Source organism: Neolamprologus brichardi, chromosome 7, assembly GCF_056152115.1.
Source record: "Neolamprologus brichardi isolate AB-2024 chromosome 7, ASM5615211v1, whole genome shotgun sequence".
NCBI lineage: Eukaryota > Metazoa > Chordata > Actinopteri > Cichliformes > Cichlidae > Neolamprologus > Neolamprologus brichardi.
Window position 1 is genome coordinate 52,137,869 of NC_142110.1, and position 19,707 is coordinate 52,157,575.

Here is a 19,707-nt window from a genome sequence, read left to right on the forward strand (position 1 = left end):
TGAGAATGTTTACAGTCTTTTAAAGAAACACGAACCGTGTTTTAAATCTATTAAAGCGCACGAAAATAAACGTGAAATCAAAATCTGTTAATGTAGATTTAATTTAAAGGACATATATTAAATTTTATTAAAATTACCGATGCCTGCGATCACATTCCAAAATACAAGTCCAATGCTATTGATTTAAACAGAAACGCTTAGTATGGTAGTGGTAGATTTAATGTTCTATATATATTCTTCACAGTATGTTTCAGGTAAAAAACAAACAAACAAAAACGTCAAACATAAATGTGCATTTTAGCAGTTTATTATGCAGTTGTGTATATAAATGATTCAATACTGTCCATTCAGATATACACTGATCAGTCTGGTTGGGTCCCCTTACACACCAAACAAAAACAGAACAATTATTCTTTGAAGCAGATGAAACGGATGCTGAACTCAGACCACTAGGACAATACTCCATCAGAGGCAAAAAGAAAAGAGAAAAAATGTTTTTTTGCGCACATTCTTTCAAAATGTATCAAGCAAGCCATGAAAAGTAGTTTATAACCAGAGGTTGCAACTCCTCCAAAAAACCAAAACAAAAAAAAAACAAACCATAGTGTGTGTGCCTTTACCATGATCCATATACTTTGTCTGTGAGACATGAAGGTCAAATGTGAATATGAACAACAGATAAAAGTTGGTCACAATTATCGTCACTCCTGAATTATCTCTGAAAAGTAAAATGCTCATACAACAGTTCAGATTGTTGACATTTGCTAATAAACATGTCAGATTATAAGATTCTGACTTTACAGCAAGGGCATACAAATACTTTAATTCAAATAAGAACCCCCCCCCCAAAAAATAAAAAATCTTAAAAGTTTGATTTAACTTGATCCTGTTGACATCGTTTTAAAGATGGCAGTAGTTACTGATGTCTATAAAACAAATGACGATCAGATCTTTTAGGTTTTTGCAGTTAGAATTTTTTCCCTTTTTGGTAATGCAAAACACCTAGAAAAATGAATAAACCAACCATAAAGATAGTGTAATTAGATTACTTTAATCCTCAAAACCGCAAAAACAGCACCAAGAATTCTGACCGGCACAATTTCCAACTTTTACTGACATAAAACTGATAAAACAGTACTGATAATGATAAGGCAGCCAAACAGGCATAACTTAAAACTTTAAGACCACGGAGAGGCAATGGATAATGAGATACATCACACTTATAATCAAAGACATATCTAACTCTACTTTGTGAGCTTGCAAGTCACCAGAAGTGCAATCTACCTCCCCGATCTATGTCATTCAAAGCTCGTAAGTCTGTTTCAGGTTTAAAAACATAAAACCTTTAACAAGGTCAAACTTCAAGGGAATGTATGGGAAATTAAAATATGTCCAAAAATGACATTGTGGATGTATTCACTTACCAACAGACATTGTCCACGCGCTGCATGTAATTGCTACTACTCACTGAGCCCTGAGGCCTATTCATGTGTGATGGCATTTACAAAACAAATGTAGGCAAAAGGCATTTCACTTAGTAATCATACTGAAATCGTATTCATTAATCTAAAACCAAAACCACTAAAGAAATAAGAGAAAATAAGTAAAAATCAACTTGTCATTCTAATGCGACATGGAAAGTTATAGTTCTAGATTTTGACTGTCGTGGCAAAAAGCTGTCTAAAGTTAAATACAAAGACAATCGTGTATCAGAATAACTGATTGAATGAAATAAAATTCATTATGATTACAAGCCAGACTGTAAAAAAAATATATACCATCCAGCAATAGATCTTATTGCAAGAAAGAAAAGAAAAAAATCAATTTCCTTTACAACCAACACTCCACCTACTTAATGCACTGATAAATATGTTTACGTCTTTATATATAAAAAGGTGGGGGACAGACAAATTCAAAAACACATTTTTACAACAGGACAAAACCATGAAATTTAGTCTGACAATTTCTTAAAAAGAATTAAAAAAATAATAATAACCCAACATAAATTTGATGAACGCATTCTTTAGTCCCTGACGCAAGACGGAAATACAGGAGTCACTGAACTTCTTCAGACTCCAATGAATGTGATGGGTATGCCCACCCTAGTTATATATAACGCTTCGGAACATGTGCACCAATTCTCAGATTCCTACTGAAAAGAACCAAACCCCCTCCCACAAAAAAAAAAACAAAACAAAAAAAAACAAAAAAAACAACAGCAGCAGGAAATAAAAGAAACTTGTGCAAAAGTGCTTCCTGCATCCCGTGACTGCCACCCAAACCCCCAACCTCCATGTGTGGCTTCCTTTTGTACAGGTAAGAATGTGATTTTGCTCTCTGTACTGAAAAGCAGTGCTCACCTGACTACAGTACAGAAAATTCAGTGTAATCACTTGCGCATATGTGTGTAGTTGGGATGTAGACGCTTGCTATTAAGTTGTTCAGGAAATTGTAAAACCCTCGTTCCTAAATGTTCTGTCCTAGCTAATTAATCAGCTAGTCATTTGTCTTTCCCCCAGTAACCCTTTGCATCCCCAGTCAGCTCAGTATACATTCCTTCAGCTTAGGGAACACCAACCTGCATCAGTGCCATGGAACAATCACTTCATCCTCAGCCGGGATGAACTGAGCCACGATTCAGTTGCATGCTTATTGCTATAAAGACACTCAGAGGGAGAAAAAGGCTAGCGATTGTTTTGCGAGCTATCGTGCAAGTAGTTTAATAAGATTTGCACACATCTCAAAGAACTCAATGGTGTGGCTTCCTGGTCGAGGGACAGATGCACTGTCCCCGCCTCCTGTGGAATCGATGGATGAGGTCAACGATGACGTCAAAGAGCCTTCTCCAGTCTTGGTGGGGTGCACGGTACTAGGTGTACCTGGAAGCTCTGCTCCATCTACATCGTTCTTAATAGCGGTCCGGTAGTTGCCCACAGAGCCAGAGCGCAGAGGGGTAGCACTTCCAGATTTTGTCTCCAACATATCATCTGAACAATAAGACAAACTGATTTTCAAACACAAGAAGTTCAATGGGTAACACTAGGGTATCTACAAGTCTTGGAAAATACTTAATTCAATTCCTGCCACAGAGACACTGCTGTAAACAGTGAAATTAATCACTAGTTTATACTTAGTCGATTGTTTAGGCTAGGTATAAAGTGTAAGATTTTTGTAGTCAAAAATAAAGATTCTTTTCTTCCTTTTAACCTAATAAACTGTAATATAGATATTGCACTGCGGACACCCAGATCATCCCGACACCCCGAGTTTGAACAATTTTGGGTTCAGTTCATGAAATATGCACAAGCCAAAGCAGTGTTCACCATTTCCTCTCAAAGCAGCTGTGGCTACATAGTCCATGGCTCTAACACCCACATACATCTCTGTTCACTGACTTCTTAGCCACCATTTACTGAGATAAAAAGCGTTTGGTTCATGAGGGGTTGACCAGTAAACAAATTTTAATATAAGCTATTCGGCTTTCTAAAATGAACCTATTCTAAATGTAGCTATATTTGCCGGTGCATGACCTGCCTCCTATGAATGTGGTTATGCATTTTGTTAATACCAGTTTTAATGCTGGAAACAGACTGCATACAACTGTATTTTAAATTTTCTTGATCAAAATAGTGCTGACCATGATAATTTTATGAGATTACTGCAGTCCCAATGTCCACTTTGCTTGGTCAAATTATTATAATCTGGGGCGTTAGACACACACTTGCAGTGACAGGAGGTGTCAAACAGTCAAGGTCTTGAGCCAGCCCTCATTTCTTTATAATTTGCCAGGAAAAATAGCTGGAGCTATTTGTTTATCTCTTGAGCTCGGTCCCTTTTCTGTGATTGAATGAGTCACAGGTTAGTGTTAAATGGCTTAACAAACAAAATGTTAAGACAGAGGGACTGGACTTCAAATGAGTAAAAAAGTAGCCAATGTCCAAAGAAAAACCCTCAGAAATCCTGGAGAACTATTGCTCAAGACCCCTTACAAAAAAAGCTCTCGCTGCTTGGAAGCAAAATATAAAGAAATGAGGTAAGTGCTGTATATATAGGTGAAAATCTTTCTTGTAATCCACATTCACACATCCCTTTACTTCCCATGCAGTGTCAGAGGATGCATCCAACTTTCCTGATCTGGTGCCCGATTTGTGCCCAATTTGGTTGTGCCTGAACTGCTGCTGCTACAGCAGTCAGCAGTCCTATTATGAACTTGGGCTAACAGCATTAGCACACAGGTTCCCAACAGGAGGCAGGACTGTTGCACTGATACAGCTGCTGATGGCTTATACTTTTTGCAACTTCTCTCATTGTCCTCCATGTTGTCCACCAGACGGACATTTAACAATGCCCAATCTTGCCTGATCAAACCATTTAATATGTATTAATATATTTGCAGTCTCTCAAACTTAGTTCCCAGATAATTTTGTTAAGACCTGCAACAAATATTACTGCAGGTAAATGATTAATTTAAGAAATGCTGCTGAAGTATCACGCAAAGAGTTTAAAACCTAAATTAACCTAAGCTATAAATTCATGCGATTCATTATGTGTAGTTATAGACAAATATTAACAATCAGCATAATATTTTCTATATTTCTGAGTCATCAGGTATAAGTTCAGATAAACATAAGCTTAATGATGGACTTTGCTGTAGCCCAAAGCCAAAGCTTCACATACTTTAAATGGAAAGCCTGTGATGTATCAGAAGCCCACAACAGCTCTTCAATCTCATGTTTTCCTTTGAGGTAATGCCAAACACCTACACAAACTTTCCAAACCATCATCCATGAGTTAATCATTTATAAATTCCACACTGAGGCAGCATACTAGAGGACAAAATCCAGATAAACACCGAAGATACAGAGAACTGAGTAAAGGGCTTACCTGACGATCTAGGTTAACTGGTCAAATGTTACAAAACTGAGTGTAAGTTGTATGAGACTAGTTTTAAAAATTAAATATATTACAATACAAGCAATCAAAACTTGATCCATCTGTAAAGTACAACGCATGCTGTACTGCTGCCATTGAGCTTCATGAGTCAAATAATTCCCAAACACTGACGTGTTATGACTGCCCTTTAACACACTTTCCTAATTTTGCACAGTACTGTGTTGAATCCCCACCTGTCCTTGTTTGCATTTGTTTTTGTATGCTGGTGTGCAATGTTCCCTCTAAGCTGCGCACGTGCACAATTGCGCACTGCTGGCATGGTCTCTGAAATTAAAATTAATACTTTAACAATTCTGTTTTGCAGTGTTAGTCAGTAAGTGACTGGCTGCTCCCATATGGGATTAGAACGATGCCACCTTATCCCATAGTCCAGCCAATAATGCAATTCACATTCGCACATACGCAGCTAATCAACGTCGTTGACAGGCTGTGACAGCGCCCTTATGTGCCGACACCGGTGTTTTAGCTAGCAAAGCGGCGTGGCTGATGTGGAGTGAAGCCACGTTAATGACGACGTGAACAACCATTGGAGCTGTGAGCAGGACAGACGGAACAATTGAGGGAAAAAGTGTTGACTTTATACCAGTTTTTAAATTGTGTTGATAGGCCACATAAAACCAGAGTTATGATAAAAATATCTGCAATGTTTGGTTTTCTTCCTGAATACTATCGTTGTTTATATTTACTGCAGGAAGAAACGGTAAAAACTGCGTTTTATAAGAAAAAAGGCTCAAAAGCACTCTCCGCCTAGGAGCAAAATCAAACCCTACCCCCTCTCACTTTCCTATTCGTCAAAAAAAAAAAAAAAAAAAAGTACCATGTCGACCAATCAAAAAATGATGGAATGGGAAGTTTTAGAAGTGACGGTGGTGTTTTGAGATGTGAGAGATTTGAGACATTTAGTGCAAATCCTGTGTAGTTAGTGTGTATATTAGTTTTATTGTGTGTGTCAGAACAATGAGGCGACTGCTGAATGTTACAGGTGTTACAGGAGTGATACATCTCCTGTTGTCAGGCCTGCAGGTATCAGGCTGTTGTTCTCCTTTATCTCATAGTGGACAGAAATTATTTTTTCGAGTGGCACAAATAATTTGTGTGGCATCAGATTTGATGCAGAACAGCTGATTGTTCTGTCAATAGTTTGAAATGTTTATTTAAAAAACGCCTTGGCTGCATTTAAAAAAAAAAAAAAAAGCTGCAAAAAACGTTGTTGTTTGCATAACTCAGTTACGTTTTTGAAGAAGTAACTATATAATTAATTGCCCAACATCGGTCATTATATACTATATTTTGCAGGCAGAGAGTTACAGGACTCTCTCCCAGACCACAGGCTCATACTCATAATAAGTCAGAGTTTTATAAAAAAATGTTAAAAACAAAACAAGCAAACAAAAAAAAACAAAAAAAAAAAAAAACACGTTTGCTGTTGCTCACAGTGGTCCAAGGGATCGCTTGGGAGTTCGCTCAGACACATGAAAAATTAGAGAGAACATTGCTGGTGTGTCTGCCATCATAACTGAAACCGAGCAGTTCATGGAACTAATAAATCTCGAACAACAGTTACTTTTATTGAAACACAGGAAGATAAGGGAAATTCACAACTGACCTTGAGTTTATGCACGTATCGCCAGAGCTAATAAAATGAGACACAAAGGCATCTACACTGGCAGAATATTAGCCTCTGCACAGAATGTAATTACATTCTATTACATCTTGTTTCCCTGTGGTATAATCCATGTGCTAATCAATAAACAGATATTGACATCTGCGTAATATGTAGTTACATTTCTGGGAATGTGCGGGTCAGGCTATGACACAGATTTAATGGAGCACTTTGAATCATAACAAATAACGGCCTCGTGTATGATCTTTCATGTGTTTTATTCTCTAATATTTGAGCCATACACGGGTTAGCTATGTAACCTTATCAGTGTATCCTGCCGGCTGCTTATGCAAATGAGTGGTGACCTAAATGCAGACTGTTTCCTCACCTACTGCTACAGACTAGTGAAGGTGAAACTTACCGTCTATGCTACGGAAGTCAAGGAGGTAGGTTCTGCTGTCCACTGTGTACAGTTGAAGGCTCATCTTGGCAAGCATCCCAGTAACAGGATTCTTCCTTCTCACACGCAGATAATATGGATTCACAACCTAGAAAATTATTGAAAAGATGAAAAATGTGTCTTTGTGATGCTTTAAAAGTACACCTGGAGCTTATTAAACTTTTAATGCAATCCAACTTCAATAACTAACTGAGATTATTTTTTACTACATTTTTTTTTTTTTTTTTTTTTTTTTTTTAATTGTAAATATTAAGCATTTCCACCTATATCGTGTCCCTCTTCTTCCTTACCTTCCACTCATAATCCAGCTGTTTCATTGCACGGCACACCTCGGTCATGATATCATTTGGTCTACTTTGACTGCGTATACCCAGGTGCCACTTGGCTCTCCTAACACCCTGGTGCTTGGACTTCTGAGGGTTCAGTTCATCCAGTGTGTGGCGGATACTCCTGGGAGGAGTCTCCGCCACGAGAAAAGGTACACGCTCAGGGTGAGGCTTCACTATCGCTGCACCTGATGAAGTCAGGTGTTGGTCATCTAGAAAAGAGTCAGGAGGGCTAGATGCCAAGTAGAAATCCTTGGCTTCGCTCATGATGCGACGATTGTCAATGATGAGATGGTAGGCAACAGCCAATGGATCCTGATGGTTGCGACTGTATATGCAGGCAAGCACCTCCTCCTCTGTGCACTCAAACTTCTCGCAAACCTCCTTCAGGGCCTCGTCGTCGATCATGTTGTTGCTGTAGGAGGGGTCCTCAGGGAACAAGTACTTTGGCAGATCTTTTTTGAACCACTCGTCCTCTCTGTGGCGAAGAATCATTTTGGTAGTTAAAAGATCATGAATGCAAACACCACCAACAGAACAAATTTTCTACGCAGACTGTCCCTTGCCATCATGAAATAATGTGATTTACAATCTAGACAACCAAAAACAAAACAAAAAAGACTATAGGATTTTTGACTTTGTAAATACTCCGCCAGGCTTACCGGATCTCTTTGATGGTGGCTCTTTTCATCGGGTCCACCTGCAACATGTGTTTCAGTAAGCTTATTACTGCAGGGTTCAGATACTGTGGGGTGAAGAAGATCCCATCACAGATCTTCTTAAAAAGTGTTGGCACATGATCATCATCAAAGGGAAGTGTTCCACACAACAAGGCGTAGAGAATCACCCCACTACTCCAAATATCCACCTCTGGTCCAGCATATAACCTGAGGAGGCGTAAAAAGAAAGAATCACAAAAACTATTTTTAACTAGGCTGTGTTTTCGAGTTGTGTTTCTGTCTCACTTTGAAATGTAAGTAAAGTATCATTAGAAGAAAAGAAAAAAACAAAACAGAATTTAAAATAAGCCATTACCTTCCTGAGATGACCTCAGGAGCAGCATAGTTTGGAGAACCACAACTTGTTCTGAGGAACTCTCCATCTGACATCATGTTTGACAAACCTGCAAAAGATTTTAACTATTATATAATATGCACACTTTTCAAAACATAACTTCAATTATTTACCTCATAAACATTTAATGTTTTTAATGCAGTTTCAAACCATTCTAGTTTGGTTTTAGCTTAAAGTGCTTTATTAAGTATATACCTAACGTGAAAAATACTAAAGCAGTAATGTTTCGTTTTCTGTCGACCCCCCAAAAAAGTTGATTTATAATTAGCTGTACCATTTATTTAAGATTCTCCACTTACTGCAGTTCATCCTCTCAGTAAGGAGACAATGTCTTTTTCACTGGTAGCAATGGTGAACATGAGTCATGAATTAACAGAAGAGTGACAAAAATACTTTACTAAAGATTCAAAATTATTTGGAATAACTGCAGGTTAAATAACAACCAATGCACACTAGAATAGTTTAATATTATCAAAGTCTTGAATGTAGTTCTGTATATTTGCTTAGACAAATTTAAGGAATGTATGAAGGATTTTCTGAAACATATTTTATGTTTCTGGCACACTACTGCCAGAAATGATTGATCGCTGAAATGACAAACTGTTATTAGAATATGTTTTCATGCTCACACTAAACAACCCTGGAATCTGCTCATGGATTATAAACCTATGTGGTGTGTGAGGTTTTGTAAAAATCTTTTGAGAAAGTAACTTATAACCAAGTTGTGAAATACTAGTTAATATATGATTTATTTGTCTGCCTTTCAAGTTAATGACTCTACAGAATCGGCACTTTTAACAGTGGTAAATGATGTGTTACTTGTGTTGGACTCTGACTCAACCTCTGTTCTCTTGTTATTAGACCTTAGCGCTGTAGTTGAAACAGTGGACCACAAAATACTTAAGAACAGGCTTATGAAACACTATGTCATCTCAGGTGTGTCAACAGTTGAGACCGTACTTTCCAGAAAGATCTCAATATATGCTTTAAATTATTTTCTGAGTCGTGCACTATTAAGTATGAAGTCTACAAGGGTCAGTCCCTGGCCCACTTTTATTTTCAATAATATGCAGCACCAGCGGGTTAAACTCAGCTAAAACTGAGATGTCAGTGACTGGAATGGCAAGAGTGAGTCATAAGTATGACCAGTTTTCTTTGTGTCTTGATGACTGTGTGAACCACTCTGAGGATTTGGTAAGCATCTTGTTGTTTTTTGATCAGAGCCTTTAATTTGACACTCATTAATTAGGTGAGAAAAATGGCTACAATCAGACATATGATGGCACTCAAGGACGCCAAGGTTCTAGTTCATGTCTTTGTGACATTGTGCATCATAGCAATGCTTTACTGTGAGGTTTGCCCAAGAAAATCTTTAGAGGTCTGCAGTTGGTTCATATTGCAGCACCATGGGTTTTGACTAGTTTATCTAATTATGATATTACTCCAGTGCTCAGCTCTCTTGAGGGGCTTCCTGTTCAGACAAGAGCAGATTTTAAAGTACTGCTTCTGTCTTATAAAATATTAACTAGCAGAGCACCAAGCTACCCGAGTGATCTTGTGAGACCATATGTACCTATAGGTCCGCTACACTCTCAGGGGAGTGGTCTTCTGAAGGTCCCAAAGGTTAAGAAAACAACATATTTTTATATCATGCCCTAACATTATGGAAAAGCCTTCTGTCTGACATTAGACTGTCAAGTTCAACTGAGGTCTTACCCACCTGTTTTCTATTGTATGTAGTTCTTGAGGTATTATTGTCTTTTTGTTCATTTATGCTTCAGTTTTCAGGATTATGGTGTTTTAATTATTTGTTACTGTGTTTGCTTTTAGCTTTGTTTATTCTTTGCTTTGGAAAGGACTTTCTATGAAAGTGCTCTACAAATAAATATTATCATTACTATTAGGGCTGTGCGATATGACACAAAATCTCATATCCCGATATAAGATACCTATCGTCCGAAACGATATAAATCACAAAAATATATATATATTAAAAAAAAGTAAATTCTGTGAATCTCGGGCAGCTCGACGTGTGTGAAGTGTTTCCAGCTGGGCGCCATGTAGCTGGAGTCAAGTGTTTTAACCGATGCATAAAACTATACCTTTTTAGACATAAGTTGTAACGGCCTCCGTTTTCTTTGTGAGTATTTATTACACGCTGTGCTGCGGGGAAAAGCCTGTCCTAACGTTTGAGTCTTAGGTTTATTTTTTAGCACCTGACTGCTCTTTTTTGCTTCTCATCCGAAAATACTCTGCATACTCTTTCACGTGATTCAGTTTATTTTGAAAAGTCTCAACAGGATCTTGAGCTTTATTGTGAAAGGTTTATGTGGAAAATAAACAAGCGGACACGTGACGCGATGGTTTTACCGTCATTGTTGCTAAAGACAACGCATAAAAACAGGCGCTTGTCCATCCGTAGTGTGGTTATATTAAATATAAGAGAAAGAGAGAACTTTAAGAAATTAATATAGCCACTACAGTGACCATCAAAACAATGAAAAAATATTGCCGTAAACAGTTTATTTTGCGACACCACGAAACAAATGATAGCGTAAAATTAAACAATAGACGTTTTTCTATATCGTCATCCGATATATATCGTTATATCGAACAGCCCTAATTACTATTACTACTGTGTGTATAATTAACAAATTAAAAACAGTGGTTCCTGCTGAGACTCCTCGATTTAAGTCCAAGAACTACTCACCAAAGTCTGCAATCTTAGCATTCATATGCGCATCAAGCAGCACATTTTCTGGCTTAAGGTCTCGATGTACCACCATGTGTCTGTGGCAGTAGTCTACTGCTGAAATGATCTGCTGGAACAGTCGTCGACTCTCCTTTTCATCCAACTGTCAAAGCAGAAATTATTCATTAGGTGCGATCTTTCCTTCCTCAGTCAGAACATCACTGATGACTAAGCAGCACCTCATGTTGTGTTTTGAATATCTTTTTCAGCCTTCACAGTTTACAAAGTTCAAAGATTACTTTATCTCCACTGTAGTCTGATGATGACAAGTGTATGATATTTATCTGTGTTATCTTTATCTCACTAATGATAAACTACACAACATCTGTGCAATATGAAATGATGGAAAGGGTTAAAGAAGTTTGGAATCAATATACAAGTTTCCTGTCCTAAAGTACCTTTCCATTTTTGCAGATGTAGTCAAAGAGCTCTCCCCCTGAGACATACTCCATCACCATGAAGATATCTGTAGGGGTGCTGATAACCTGATACCTACAGTCAAAACACAAGTCATGTGGGTTATTAGGAGTTGGAAGGTATTATACAAGAAAACATTTAGACATGTATGTTACCATTTGATAATTATTACAAAGAATAATTGGAATATGTGCTTAGTTTTGGACAGCTGACTCAAATAGACGTCTCTTATTTTTAGTTTTAATGTTACTTTATCAAAAGTCATCATAAATGGGCTAAAATAGACCATTGGCAAAGTAATTTAATCAACCAGCAGCTCAGTTCAACCCACAGGAGATTGTTAACACATCTAATTTTTGGTTTCCTGTAACAAAGAAAAACTATTCCTCACAAACAGGAAGAAACTTAGTTGCCATGGAAGAAGATTGGTGTGCTCAGTATTGAAAAAAAAAAGTGTATGAGAGCAGCAAATGTTGAATATTATAATATAATACAAAAACAATTGAGCATTTTTATGTTTCTGCTGCCAGACAGACAACAGACTGAGCTATGAGTTAGACTCCACTGCATACTTGCAGTCCATTAGTGGCATTCATCATACCTACATCTATTTGCATTAAAATGCTGTGTAGCTCTCTTTGCACATTAGCCACATCTGTTGCTGTTTTACATAACCATTACCAAGCTGTAGAATCAAACCAGGAGAAATTCTTGATAGCAAGTCCCAGAAACCACATTGTATGCAGCCTCTAAAGCTCAGATTTTACAAGTTTTAAATACAGACAACAACAAAAAATGCATTGACAATGTGACAGTGTTAAGATATTTTAAGAAAACATTCAGAGCTTTTGTAAATCCAATACTAACACGCACTACTATGCTGGATAAAACCAAAGGCAATAATGTCTGCCATGCAGTCTGTAGCTAAGCAGATGTTAGAGATGTTCACTAACTGTGAATCTGATGTGTTGCAATTGCAGAAAACATCCCATCAATAAAAATGAAGCAGTATTATGTTACATTACTCGATCTGTTATTATCCCCGCTAGACAGACAATGTTATGTGCTTTGCCCCAGTGGTGCGTGCACCCTGCCAAAGATGGAATCAGTCTCTCATGCGTAGACACACAGACATAGCTTACATTTTTTAACATGCTTGACATGGAACGGGTATTTCAGGCAATTCTACCCGCCCCCCCGTCAGTTTAATGACCCCGTAACTGTGGCCTTGAGTCTGTGAACATTCCCTTACCAAACAGGAAGTCCCCTGACAACTGTCAAATAGTAAGTTTAACTTAGAGCACCAGAACATTATGGCACAGTCAGCTCAGACTATGACGTTAAAAAATGACTCATTTGAAATGACACACTTATCTGCTTTAGCCTACCAGATGTTGACAATAATACCAGCAGAGCAAGCTACACAGCTACCCACAACAAAGGCAAAGCCAGGGCACTTTTGTACATTAAAATGAAAGACCAACTGAGGGAATAACTAAACAGTCAATACTGCACAATAGGGAGAGGTCAGAAGAGAGAGTGGACTGAGTCAGACGGATACTGTCCTAGATGGATGCATTCTAAAACAACACTATAAAAGCCTGAAAATAGCTCAATGGGTGGCATTGATGTGGTGGCAAGGGGATTAAGGAGCAGTGAGCAGGGTGTAATCTAGGACTTACAGTTTAATTATGTGAGGGTGCCTGAAAAGCTTGAGGTTCTGGATCTCCCGGCGAATCTTTCCCACCACGTCCAAACTGCGGATCTTCTGCCTGTTCAAGATCTTCACCGCCACTTGATGCTTGGTCAGCTCATGTTGGCCCACTGAAGGATAGAAAGAGAGTGGATGGAGCAATTCTATTACAACCAAGGCCATATAAAATAGGGAATGGTGAAGTATTATGCAAAACAAGGCATCTTCACGCAACTTAAGGAAAGGTGTAATTTGTTGTTTACACTATTAGGATAAAGGTTACCGGACATGCTACGAATCTTAGAGGTGAAACCTATTTTGGAAACAGAAGGCAGCATGGTGGATGAAGGACAGCAGCAATAGGACCAATATCCTGAAGTCAGTGTGAGGAATGGGAGATCTAAATCACCACCTCCTATCACAATTTTAAGAATATAAAAAAATAAAAACATTCAAATTAAAGAAAAAAAATGGAAGAAAGGAAAAAAAGTATTTTGTATTCAGTCAACCATATTCAATCACTCAAGCATATCAAAGCATAGCTTTGCCATTTGGTATTATGGAACGACTGTAAAACAATTCTCTTGTTTTTTGCTGAAACTGGCTGCCTACTGGGTGTGATAAATCTAATGCTGAAACAAAAGTCCTTCTAGAAGCAAATCTTGCCACGCACAATGTTGAAACACGTTCCAGCAACTATAGGGCACATACTTATGAAACATCAGTCAAAGCTAACCAAAACCTCTAACAAGTTTGCAAAATTTTACTTCTATCTGCTGTTTCAGCATTCTCTCAAATATATAAATTCAAGAGTCTTTGAACGCCACATCTCTACTTTATAAATTCTCCAGCTGAAAGTTATATTTAAAAAAAACAAAATAAAAAAATCCTAGCACATGCTAAATGATCTGTAAAGATGAGTGGGGATACACAGTCAATACATGAGCAAATAGGTCAAATACAGAGTCCTCATAACTGAAAGCGGTAAAAAGCCGCACAAGAAACAAAAAGATAACATCTCAATGGACGGTGGGAAGGCAGCGCATTTGTCCATGGGAGTTAGCAAACAGCTGGTTTTGATTTACCAGCTGTGTCGGTAGTAATCAAGACCATAATCACACAGCACCAACTCTAGCTCTTTTCCCTCAACATCAACAAATAGCTGAGAGCTGGGAGATGACTCATTGGGAATTAACCGATCACGCAGCTTGCGGTGGTTCCACTCCATTTCGATATATATTGTGGTTTCAGTGTTTCTACTGAACACAACAGCCTGTAAGGTAAACAAAACAAGTAACGCACAGACACGATCACTTTTAAGAAATAAAACAGGTTTTTAGTCCATTGCGTGTTGATACAACTCAAGTTGTATATTGACTTAAGCTTCTAAGCGTTCAGCCCTGTGCACTGACAAAGTGGGCGTAGATTCAGCAGAGTTTGTCCAACTCTCTCCATCTAAATTTCAGAAATAACATTGAATGCTTGAAACAGGCAACAAATACGACTCGTGGGGAAAGAAGTTGTGGATAAATGTAGTGCAGAGTTGGGTTTAAAGGCAAGAGAGAGGAAACCGTACTTTACCGATTAAAATGTACTCTTGCTTGCGGCAACATCAATGAAGAGGGCTGACTTCCCGGTGTATGTCTCAACAAGCGCTTCGCTAGCTAGCACGCAACGCAACCGACGCTAAATGGCAAACTATCTGACCAGCTACAGGCCAATTTCATAAAACTTGCAGTGTCTTCTTTATCTTAGAAACTACAACGACATGCTCTAAAACCTGCGTTTTGTCACACACAAAAAAGTTCGGAAAATAACGCGACAACAAGTGTGTTGCCTCCCCAGCACTGCGACAAGTTAGCTTTCCTAGTATGCTAGCTTAGCAGCTAAGCTAAAAGCTCCCTCTCCCACCGTCTCGCAGCTGGCAGGATGCACAAACGCCTGAGACAGTTATACATACCTTTAACCTTCCCAAACGTCCCCACTCCGAGAGTGTCTCCGAGAATATAATGTCCAATTTTAACTCTTCCTTCATGCTTCACTTTTTCCGTCGCCATCTTCCCGCAATGGCCTTGCTGCGGGGTTAGCTAGCTGCGGTAGAGATGGACCGGACTCCGCTATGTGTTTCTCCACTCTAGCGGCTCCGCTAAACACTGAGGGTGGGAGGCGTCCCGGCTCCTGTGCGATTCGTCAAACTCGTCAACGACGTAACATGTTGCATTTAAATGCTCTCAATAAACTCCGAAATTGTTAATCTGGGTGAAGTTCATGTTGTAAACTTGTTTTGGCCGGAAATTCTACCGTATAGGTTAATTCAGGGTCAGGAAGTGAAAGGAGAGAAAATGTGCTTTAGGAATATATGAGATAGATAAATTATGATGTGCCCAATCAAATACTATAGAAACTCTGGATAAAGTCAGCAGTTTTCTGCCTATATAAAAAGGATTTCTGGCTGCTCCCTTACTGGGGCCCTATTTTTATCTGTCTAAATACAACATAAAAAAAATATTTTAAAAACTGACAAAATACCATCAGGATTAAATACATTAGAAATACATGAATACAGTGAACTATGTTTCATAAGAATCCATTCTCATAATCGTCTCAAATATATTTCCAATGCCTTGTTAACTTCATAAAAAGTATATAAACAAAAGCTGCACTCCAGTCCAAACTATCCAAATTACATTAAATGCCGCTTCAGCACGGGAAAATTAGACAGGCTTATTGTATCCACAGATTTCTGTTGCCTGGTGACACAATCAGGTTTTGTGGGTTTATACTTAAGGCACACTGTACAAGTGAAGGAACAATTTAATGTAGATAGTGCACAGCACTGTTTGGAAGCAGAAAGCTCAATTTGGCGAATGAATCAGCAAACTCTGCTGAAATATGACTCCTGGTCCATAATTTATGCTGGAAAAATCACGTTGAAATGAGTCATAGCACGAAGATCAGTAAATATGGCTCGATTGTGTTGGAGGAAATATATAATGCACCACTCTTTCCCCTATACTATTCAGTTCTGCAACATGGCAAATCCAGTTCATAGTTGCGGTTTTAGGCTCTTGTTTATGAGGTGGATATATATTTTGCCATCATCCCACCCTGCAGTATTTGTTGCACTTATTGTTAACTGTTAAAAATATTGAAAAGTTTCAAAGGTAAACATGGTAGGTTACAAGAAGAAAGGACACTCAACTGTCTAGAAACAGAAAGATGTGCACAATATTTATGGGAACCAGATTTCACAACAATTGTAATTATTCATTTTATGGAGTAAAAAGTCTTTGAAATACTTGTTAAACTATGCTCCATTTAATATGCAAACATATCCAGCAAGAGAGGAAAAAAAGACAGTTTGACCTTGCTGTGTAGTCTGACTACAAAACTCCATAAACCTTGTAAAGAACCACTCCTACTGTATGTCAAGACCTGAAGCATGAAAAATCCTTACAGACATGCAGGGAATTTCAATGAACTGGTCAGGAGGAGAAAAACTCCTCACTGACAGTAATGCATGACCACACAGATTATGGTTCTAAGGAGTGTCAAGACTCATGTTTAAAGCATGGGACAATGAACCTGAAAGATCTTAAAAATCTTTCACTGCCCTTTTTTTAAATTATTATTATTTTTCTTAAGTACAAACTGAAAAATACAGGTTTTGTTCAGTCAGTGATTATTTAAAAAAAAAGAAAGGCTTGGTGAACAGTTACCATGACTCCCTTGAGAATTCTGGTAGGAATTAACAGTGAGTACCAAAAGTCCTGTCAGTGACACTTAGTGTATTTTTGCAAGTGTGAATGTTGTACTTTGTATGCAGTTTGAGTCTGAGTACGTAGGGATCTGGCTCACTGGAGTACACAAAACAGGTATTTGATTGAGCTTCTTAGCACACAGAGAACTCAGTATACATCCCAGAAGTACTGCACTCAAGATAATATTTATACCCAAAATGATGATTTAAGTAATTCAAGTAATTTGATTACATGTAAAAAAAAAAAAAAAAAAAAAAAAAAAAAAAAGAATTCAGTGTAATTTGGTTACATAATTACAAAGTAAAACATTATATTAAATGGATTATATTATATCTTTTTGATTGGTTCTTGCCGTAACATGAATGTTAACAGTTGTCAAATAGGGCTATGTACCAACACAACACAATTGATGATCCCAACCCCATTAAGAAGGCAAGAAATCCCACAAATGAACCCTGAGAAGGCACACCTGTGAAGTGAAATGTAATTCAGGTGACTGCATCATGAAGCTCATTGAGAGAAGGCTAAGGGTTTGCAGTGCTGTCAACAAGTGATAACATATCATATGATATATATGATATGTTATCACTTGAAGCTCACCAAAAATACAGAAGTATTTGAAGTTTTCTTTAAAAAAGTATCAAATATGTTATGGTGGCTGGTGTCAGCTATATAATCATGACAGCTATATACTACTGGTTGGCACTAAGAAGGGTAAACTGGCCACGTTTTGTTTGTTTGTTTTTTTAACCGTACAAATCTTTGCATGTGTGTGTCATCATATGAAAGTATGTTCTTGAAGACACCAACTGCAGGAACAGTATTGTATTGTTAGTACAATATTGTATTATAATACAATATTGTTGTCAGTTTTGTATATGTATTGCTTCATATCTTATTGCAGTATTTTTGTTTGTTTGCATCCACTAAGCAGGTCATGGGTTACAGTTAGAGCCTGACCCATATAAGATTTTTAAGACATCACTATTTGAGAATTTAAAAAAATATCCAATAGCTTGATATACCAGTCCATATTTGTTTTTCTTTCTGGCACATACATAAATAGATTGCCCAAATATTTGTTATGTCTAGGGATTTCTTTACTTCTTTAATCTAGGCCCACTCTACTCTGATCAGCTGGTTGTATCCAAAGGTAAGTTGTTAACAGAGAAGTTACAGAGTGGCCTCTGGTGGACAAAAAGTGTAAAACACCAACATCCATAACTTGGTTGAAGTGTTTCTCCCCTCTCTTCTTCACTTTTTTAATATTTCATTTTACAGTCATTATAAATACTAGATGATAATAGATAATATCGCCTGAAAATATCAGTCTGATGATAAATCGTTGGGGCTCTAGTTACATTTCACACCATAGCAAACTTAAATGTCATCCAGATGATTGTGGCAGCTTAATGAAAAAGACATATACACAATAAACACATTTAGTTGTATAGTTAGTTATGTCATATGCCAAAGTGGCTTACGTGTCCACGTGACAATTAAAGGCATCAACCAGAGACTGTAAGGATGCTAAGTGCAAAAAAAAGTTGTAAAGAGAAACAATGCATATTAAATTAATAATAATACTTGAACAACATGTCAGGTTTATAATGTGGTTCCAGCAGGAAAAGTACTAAGAAAGCAGAGCAGCTAGCCAAGTTTCCCCAAAGCTGAATGTTTCTATTTTCATAAGTGTATTTCTATGAATGTTTAACTGGTGACAGTCTATTGGTTAATTACAGCCTGTATGTGACTTTACTTTTATACCACCAGTTATCCCCTTTTTATTTTTCACGTTTCACTTTTACATTGCGTTTTTACCAACAAAGGATTGAAACCATGCCATAACTTGGACTGTCCAATAGATGGCGATGTCTGTGCAGGATCTGGTAAGGAGACAGATGATGAATATGCTGCTTTATGCTGCCCTGCAGTGCCCTAAATCTCATACACACATAGCTAAGGCAAAATGAATTATGGTGCGCAACAAAAAGTGGCAAAAAATAGTTTTGTTATTGAAGACCGAATACGGGCCTGCGGATCGGTGTCTTTAAAGAGAAACCCAGCAGTGCCAGCAAATTCATCTTCCTCCACTATGCTACCATAAGCTCCTGACAGTTTATTACATGCAACAGTGGTTATCATTTTAATTAGAGACAGGCTTATTATAATCCTACTGGGCCCGCCTGTTTGCATGCTTGTTAAAGTATTGCTCATTATCCTCTACTCTGTTCCACACACAGGCAGCTGCTCTCCCCCCTAACAAGGAAAGTGAATGGGCCTCGCATTTCATACAGAGAGCACAACACATTCAGACCAGTTTATGAGACTGTTAATGCTCACATTATTTTACCTGTTCGTGAAAACAAGCAAAACGAAAAGCTCGTGAGGACAAACAAGTAGCCTAATGTCCGAAAGTTGATTCTGTTCATCTGGACGTAGTGTTTTCTGTGGAGAAACGTTTCGTCACTCATCCAAGTGACTTCTTCAGTCTCAGCTGACTGCAGGTTTCCCCAATCTTATAAACAGTACATTTGCATAATGACTGAAACCAGCCCACTGAAGGAACAATGGGCTGTGAGGTCAGTTCCTTAATCATAATTATGCAAATTCTCATGACCATTGATCAACAACCACTGACCAAAACCCACTGATCAAAGACCACTGA

The 19,707-nt window shown here is 37.9% G+C and overlaps 1 protein-coding gene across 1 annotated transcript; it reads right to left on the reverse strand.

The window, feature by feature from the left end:
* Window positions 1-141: 141 nt before the first annotated feature.
* On the reverse strand, window positions 142-15,438 carry prkaa1 (protein kinase, AMP-activated, alpha 1 catalytic subunit). The gene is made up of 9 exons (XM_087843828.1): window positions 15,239-15,438; window positions 13,268-13,409; window positions 11,567-11,660; window positions 11,127-11,271; window positions 8,378-8,465; window positions 8,005-8,229; window positions 7,307-7,820; window positions 6,978-7,104; window positions 142-2,987 (listed from the first exon to the last, which is right to left on the reverse strand). The coding sequence occupies exons 1-9, from the start codon at window positions 15,333-15,335 to the stop codon at window positions 2,704-2,706; spliced, it is 1,716 nt and encodes a 571-aa protein (XP_087699954.1). The 5' UTR covers window positions 15,336-15,438; the 3' UTR covers window positions 142-2,703.
* Between the last annotated feature and the right edge of the window lie 4,269 nt (window positions 15,439-19,707).

Excerpts from the sequence above, each read along its gene's own strand:
- prkaa1 (XM_087843828.1), bottom strand. The coding sequence starts at position 15,335 with ATGGCGACGGAAAAAGTGAAGCATGAAGGAAGAGTTAAAATTGGACAT. Across the intron at positions 13,410-15,238 it reads GACGTTTGGGAAGGTTAAAG|TGGGCCAACATGAGCTGACC; the intron begins GTATGTATAACT and ends TCTATCCTTCAG. Across the intron at positions 8,466-11,126 it reads TGCTAAGATTGCAGACTTTG|GTTTGTCAAACATGATGTCA; the intron begins GTGAGTAGTTCT and ends AATCTTTTGCAG.